This window comes from Adiantum capillus-veneris, chromosome 15 (assembly GCF_014529385.1).
Source record: "Adiantum capillus-veneris isolate H3 chromosome 15, ASM1452938v2, whole genome shotgun sequence".
Lineage (NCBI taxonomy): Eukaryota > Viridiplantae > Streptophyta > Polypodiopsida > Polypodiales > Pteridaceae > Adiantum > Adiantum capillus-veneris.
The window spans coordinates 15,501,883-15,509,019 of NC_140945.1; the positions used below are offsets into that span (position 1 = coordinate 15,501,883).

The 7,137-nt window shown below is 45.1% G+C and overlaps 1 protein-coding gene across 3 annotated transcripts in view; it reads right to left on the bottom strand.

The window, feature by feature from the left end:
- LOC147440316 (uncharacterized) overlaps positions 1-6,810 on the bottom strand; it is a 185,743-nt gene extending 178,933 nt beyond the window's left edge. For 2 of the 3 annotated variants that reach the window (XM_086530100.1, XM_086530101.1), the window contains exons 1-2: positions 6,380-6,810; positions 6,054-6,197 (exon numbers count right to left, since the gene is read on the bottom strand). In XM_086530100.1, coding sequence (XP_086386226.1) covers positions 6,054-6,197; positions 6,380-6,714 — 479 coding nt within the window. In that variant the 5' untranslated portion in view covers positions 6,715-6,810. The remainder of the gene's footprint in view (positions 1-6,053; positions 6,198-6,379) is intronic. The other variant, XM_086530099.1, reaches the window with a different exon arrangement.
- Positions 6,811-7,137: the final 327 nt, after the last annotated feature.

Consider the following 7,137-nt stretch of genomic DNA (forward strand, 5'->3'; position numbering starts at 1 on the left):
TAAAAAGGCACAGAAAGAACAGAATGACAGGGACGACGACAGGCCTGAGAGTTCAAGAGCAGCTGAGGAACGTGGAAGAAAAGGCAAGATGAAAACAGGACTGGTTCCAGATTGTGTGGGTACCGATCCCAACACCATGGACGAGAGTACAAAACTTTGCCGAGCTTGGGGCAAAGTGAAAGATCAAGAAGGCCTAATCTTCTTTGATGGAGGATCCAAGGTCAACTTCATTTCACCGGAATTGTCGGCGCGGCTCGAGATTACTCCCGGACCACTTGCGGAGGCAGTTCTAGAGGCACCCGGCAGGGACGTAGCCATTACACCTGTCATTGGCAAACTTCGGTTGCATTGTCAGGGGTATTTGGGACATGAGGACTTTTACATAATGCCTTTGGAAGGTTGTGATGTTCTCTTGGGGATTCCCTTGTACCACAAGAACAACGTCGTGGTCAATTATCGGGCGAGGAAAGCGACATTGACTACAGAGAAGGGCAGAACCATTGTACTTGACATTAAACTGAAGGATGAGTCTGTCCCTATTGTATCGGTTCGGCCATTTCTAAATTAATGAAATCCAGTCTGTTTGTTTACTCGATATTTATGAAAGAATTGAGCGATAAGGATAGGACAAATATGTCTAAACTTGATAAAGAACACCAAGATTTTCTCCACTCTCAAGCCGATTGCTTCTCAGAGGGCCTACCAGGCGAGTTACCGTCTGCTCGTCCTGAAGATTATACCATTGATCTGATACCTGGAAGCACACCACCGAACCGGCCACCTTACCGTGTGAGCAGAGCACAGAATGAAGAGATTATGAACCAAGTGAAAGACCTCTTGGAAAAGGGTCTTGTCCAACCTAGTACTTCACCGTATTGCTCTCCAGTGTTGTTGGTTTTGAAGAAAAACGGATCTTGGAGAATGTGCATCGATTATAGAGCTCTCAACAAAATCACCATCAAGAACAGATTTTCGATTCCTATGATCGATGATATACTCGACACATTACAGGGATCCTCGTGTTTTAGCAGGTTGATTTGAAGAGTGGATATCATCATATCAGAATTGCGCCGGGAGATGTCTACAAGACAGCTTTTCGGACGACTTTTGGGTTATTTGAGTTTTTGGTGATGCTGCTTAACCAATGCTCCTACGACATTTAACCGGATGATGGACAGGATTTTTCAAGAGTACAGGCTATTTGTTGGCACTTTCTTTGACGATATCATTGTTTTCTCCAAGAATGAGGCAGAACACAGAGATCATTTGCTTAGGTCTTTCAGACATTACGAGATCGCAAGTTAGTGATTAATGCAAAGAAAAGTAAATTTTTCCTACCAGAGATAACACTTTTTGGGACACATTGTCTCAGTAGCGGGAGTGCAAATGGATCAGGCCAAGATAGAGACTATCCGTGATTGGCCCGATTTGAAGAATGTCCTTGAAGTTAGAAGCTTCTTGGGACTGTGTTCGTACTACAGGCAGTTCATTCGAAAGTTTGCAAAGGTTGCTTCCCCTTTGCATATCTTGACACAGAAAGGAATCCCTTTCTCGCAGGGACCCACAGAGGTGACTGCCTTTCAGACATTGAAAGAGAAATTGACTACGGGACCAGTTTTGACTTTGCTGGACTTGCAGAAGTCATTTGAAGTATATTGTGATGCTAGTGGTCGTAGTCTGGGTGCAGTCTTAATGCAAGAAGGCCATGTCATTGCTTACGAGAGCCGATTGTTCTCAAGGCCGGAAATGACAACACAGATTTATGAGAAAGAGCTTTTGGCAGTTATCGATGCTCTTACTCAGTGGTGGCATTACCTACTCAGAGCGGATCTTACTGTCTTTACAGACCATCAGAGTTTGCGTTGCTACTTGTCACAAAAGCAGCTTTTGGAAAGCAGATGCGGTGGGCGAACATCTTGTCACAGTTTCACTTCCAGATTCTCCATGTGCAAGGACAGAAGAATGTGGTGGCAGATGCTTTGTCTCGGAAGCCGTTGGTTCTGGCTATTTCCACGATACATCATAGGAGCTTCGAGGATATGGTCGATCAGTATGCCACAGTACAAATTTTGCTGACGTTTTCACACAGATACGGGATGGAGAGACTGTAGCGGGATATTCCATTCGGGATGGCTACTTGATGAGAAAAACCATATTGTGCGTTACGCAGCCGTTGAGGGAAAAGGTTATGACTGAATGCCATTGTCCACCTTTTACGGGTTACCGCGGCATTGCTACCACCATGAAAGGAGTAGAGATATACTTCTTTTGGCCGAGACTCAAGAAGGATGTGGAAGAGTGTGTGTGCAGTTGCTTAGTATGCCAGAAGGTCAAGTTTTACAGGCATAAAGCACAGGGATTGTTACAGCCTTTACCCATATCCACCCGCCCTTGGGAAAGTATTGTAATGAATTTCATTTTTTATCTCCCGAGAATACAAAGTGGTCACGATGATATCTGGACTGTTATTGACAGATTTAGCAAACATGCTCATTTCATTCCAGTGAAGAAAACAGTCAAGCCGGATCACTTAGCGAGACTGTTGTGGCCCAAATCTTCACATTACATGGCATGCCTGAGACGATCGTCTCCAACAGGGACCCCAGATTTACGAGTTTGTTTTGGAAGGCAATTTGAGAGAACATTGGCACGGCGGTTGCAGTTCTCGTCATCGTTCCACCCGCAGACTGACGGGCAATCTGAGATTGCCAATTTAGTGGTTCTAGATTTATTGAAGTCTTATATCTCAAATCAGAAGACTCAATGGGAAAAGTACCTACCTTTGGTGGAATTTGCCTACAATAACACGATACACTCTTCGAGGGGAAGGCGCCATTTGAGATTGTTGAACGTGCTACGAAGGTTCCACCCTTCCTAAGCACGAAAGATAAGATTTTTGAAGCGGATGAATGTTCGCGAGACTTAGATACGGCTTTTGCCAAGGTTCGCGAGACTTTGCAGAAATCTCAAGAACGACAAAAAAAAGGCAGCGGATCGCCATCGCCACGACTTGAAATTGAAGGAGGATGATTGGGTGCTCTTACGTTTTGAGAGGCACGCCTGAGAAAGAAAAAGGGAAAGGAGAGGCTTTTTCCAAAGCTTAGTATGCGATACTACAGACCTTTCCAGATCACTGAAAAGATAAATGATGTCTCCTTCCGACTAAAACTGCCTGATACTTGGAGGATTCACAATGCATTTCATGTGAGTCTCTTGAAACCTTTTAAAGGTGATGTGTCTGACGATGGGGAGCCTTATGAGCAACCCGAAGTGGAAGAAAACGAGGAGATCCTTGTTCCTAAACAGATTTTGGCACATAAGGATACGAAGAATAAAGGTAAAGTCTGAAGGCGGTTCTTGGTTAAGTTCAAGAACTATCCTGCATTGGATGCGAAGTGGATGGAGGAGGAGGACCTAGCAGATACTCCTCAGATTGTGAAACTTTACCTCGAGGCTTTTGGTTTAGCATAATGGAACCCAGAATTCAGCTTGGCCGAAGATCTGGTGCAGTGGGATGCACAAGAGGGGAGTTACTCCACTCCTTTGTCAACAAATGCCTTGATTTGGATAATAGAGTCACTGATGTCTCTTCGAGCTTCAGGGATACTGAGAGCTGACAGTATTCTGCTGTATGATTTTATGAAATGAAATTCCTGATTATGATACTGATTTGTACTTGACTTCTTTCAAGTGCAGGAACTGATAGACAAAATGACTGCAGCATTTTGGTCTAATTGATCCCGAATAGACATGGTTGCAATAGGGGTTAGTCAATCGGACATCGATGAGGTCCCGATTGGATCTAGATGCGATTACTAGCTACATTGCCGATAAATCATGGTCTAAGATCCGAATGAATGTTAAATATCATGTGATGTCGAGTGATGTCCTGTGATGTAGTGTGATGTGTCTGTCGATTGGTACATGTGCTTGATGTGTGTTCCTAGTACGTAGGTACTAACAGTCAGTGTCTGCTAAGACGGTTTATGGCCTCTGTTTGTTTTGCAGGCGTAATCGAGGGCGATTAAAATGCTTTCAAGAGGGGGGTATGTCACGAAGTGATGACGTGGCTGCCCGAGAGCAAAAACCCTAACCCTAATTTCTGCCAGAAACCCTAACTGCTGAAATCCTAATTTCTGAAAACCCTAATCCTAAAACCTGCAAACCCTAAAATCTGCCAGAAACCCTAAAACAGCAAAAACCCTAACCCTAACCCTAGGCAACAGGCAATCCCAGAAAAAGCGTTGGCATGTTGACGTGGCACCGTATGGCAAGGCCCGGATTTTGCGGCGGAATTCACGCTGACTGTGCGACAGCTTTTGGGCGATGCTATCAGCTTTTTGCTACGCAATTTGAGATAGAAAGAGAGAGAATCCCTTGCTTTATTTTAAAAAACTCAAGAGAGTTTGAGAGAGAAGAGAGCCTTTGCTTTTATTTAGGCTTTTGATTTGAAGCTTTTCGGGGCTCTGCTTTTGGCATCCCTTGTAAACATTAAATAAGTGGTTTGGGCTCCCACTCTGCAGAGGATCTGGACGCAGAGTCTGAGAGTGAGACCCAAACCACTCTTGTACTTTGAACACTGATTAATACATAAAGAAATACCGAAAGGGGCGCCAATCTTTGGGGCCAATATCTCTAGGCACGGAACTCCGCCGGGCCAGTGCAAATCTATTGTGAACTATGAACTGTTTTGAAGTGGTTATTTGGTGCTGTCGTGATTGATTCTTGACTTGGAGTGTCCAAGTCTGTTACATTTCCCATTAGTAATTCAATCTGGCATTGCTTTAAAAAGAGTGTGTGGGCGAGTGTGGTGGAGTGGCACAACTTTTTCGGCAAAGAGCTCTAAAAACGCCTCAAACTGGTGGCTTAGGACCAAGAGCTAGATACATATGGATTAGTATACAGCTCACACAAGGACAAGGTCATCTACGTTGCCTTATGTTACTTCTCCCCATCAAGCTCCTCTTATGCCATTACAGAGGAGGATACTCGCAAGGAGCAAGGGATGGGAGCATCACTATATCCATGGCTGCTAGATGTATTTTCCTCTAAAGAATTGATGAGTGGCATGCCTTCATCTCTATTCAGTTGTGTTTGAGTCTGTACCAGTAATTTCCAGCTAGACACGTAGTACCAACCAGTTACATTTGGACCCGTGAGGCTGCCTTTTGTGGAGTGACTTGAGACACAATTGTGGCTAAGTGGTTTAGACACTGCTCAACAGTTGACTGTCATCCTAGGACCCATTTAGATGGTTAGATGCCATCGCAGGACCCATTTTGACAGTTTCAGTGAATGGTTAGATGTCCTCCAAGCCATTCAACATTGGTGGACAAGACTATCTATCCTAGAACCCTGCTAGAATTACTTCCCATAATGACTTGTTCTGCAGCTTGTTGTTGAGGTGGTTACAAGTTGCGACGGGACTTATCACATACTTGCATTACCTTAGTATTGCCTCCAGAGTCCAAATCTCTAGACTTTGCTAGCACTTAGGATCTGAAAGGGGGTGTTAAAAGAGTATTGAGGGTAGTCTCTTTGGTTAATGTCTAGATATAGGGAATGGTGAGGATAGTCTCTCAAGCTTAGGTCTTGGGTATGTCCCGAGTTTGTTCCAAGTATCAGTAAGCCCCCTTTTTGGCCAGGTAACTCTCTATATTCCCAATTATTGGGGGACATGGGCGATGGGGAATCCAGCAGCCCACCTACAGTCCACATGGATACGTATGTATCATTTTCAATTGCTTGTGGTCTAGTCATGTAATCCAAAGTTCTAACTTGAATATTCATAGTGCCAGGTATGTTCGTAATTTGCCCCGCTACTTTTAGGAATAGACAGAATCTCTCTCCCTCTCTTCTGGAGAACAAGAAGCTGTTTTAAGTTGATGAGCAAGGTTTTAAAAGCTTTTCGTTTTAGTAGCACATTTAAAGGTTAAGCCTAGCATTGCAAGGACTCATCTTCTTTTCCATTTTTATATATTACTAGCAACCACAAAAACCTCCTTCAGATGAATTTTGCTGATACATAGCCTGAAGAAACTTGCAAGATTCACCTTTGAAAGCCACCTAGAGCTGATATGACTTCATCCACTGTCGAAAAGGTGCCCGCAAAGGCTCCTAGAAACAGGCCGTAGCGCATGGCTTCCTTGAGCACGGACTTGAGAAGCTGTGAAGTCTGTTGTGCCGAGCCTTTGGACCTGCTCAAAAGCCAGAGTTTGTAAACGCGTGCATGTGTGTGTGTGTGTGTGTGTGAGAGAGAGAGAGAGAGAGAGAGAGAGAGATTAAAAAAAGGTGTGTGTGTGTGTGTGAGAGAGAGAGAGAAAGAGAGAGAGAGAGAGAGATTTTAGTGGGTTTCTGAGGTTTCCCTCTTACAGCTTACCGCCTTTTTCTGAAGCTCGCAAGGGTGGAGAAGAGGCTGAGACCACCACGCAGGCTTGCGCCGACCGCAAAGGCCTTGAGAGAAGCGGTAAGACAGCGTTCTAAGGCCCTCCACTCCGAGCCATCTTCGTCAGCGCAAGGTGGCGACGGGGAAGATGAAGGAGCCAAAGCCATCTCCTCGTCATTGGAAGAGAGCCTGCATGCAACATGAGAGCTCCTCATCGAAAGGTCGAGTGTATTAGCTTTTGCATGCAGGTGGGAGGCCATGTCCTCCCCCGCAGTTGTGGTTGCGGACGACGATGAAGCACAGGAGAGCGATCCACTCATCTCGCGCATCGCTGGCAAGTAGAGGCAGGCCACGTGTCAACATAACTCTGACACATCTAGATTCCCGTAGGATGTCGGACCAGCTCCTTTTAGAGAGCCTGATTATTCATCCTCACGAGGGGATCTACGGACTTCATTCAGCGGACGATGTGGGCCGTTGATCATTCTATGGAATGTAAACTTCCATCAGTGATCCCTATAAAGAGCTGCGTAGGGGAATCTCGAGGTAAATGGACGTCAAGCAAAAGGAGTAGGTGTCCGCACAACCACATCAATTCGAACCCTAAAGGAATGCCATCACCTCCCCTTAGCACTAAAGGCCATAGGGTCTTTAATGAAGACCTCGTGATGGGATCTATGGCCAAGAACTGCGTGTAGGAATCTCAAGGTAAAGCAAAAGGTGTAGATGTCCACAGTCGCGTTGATTCGAAC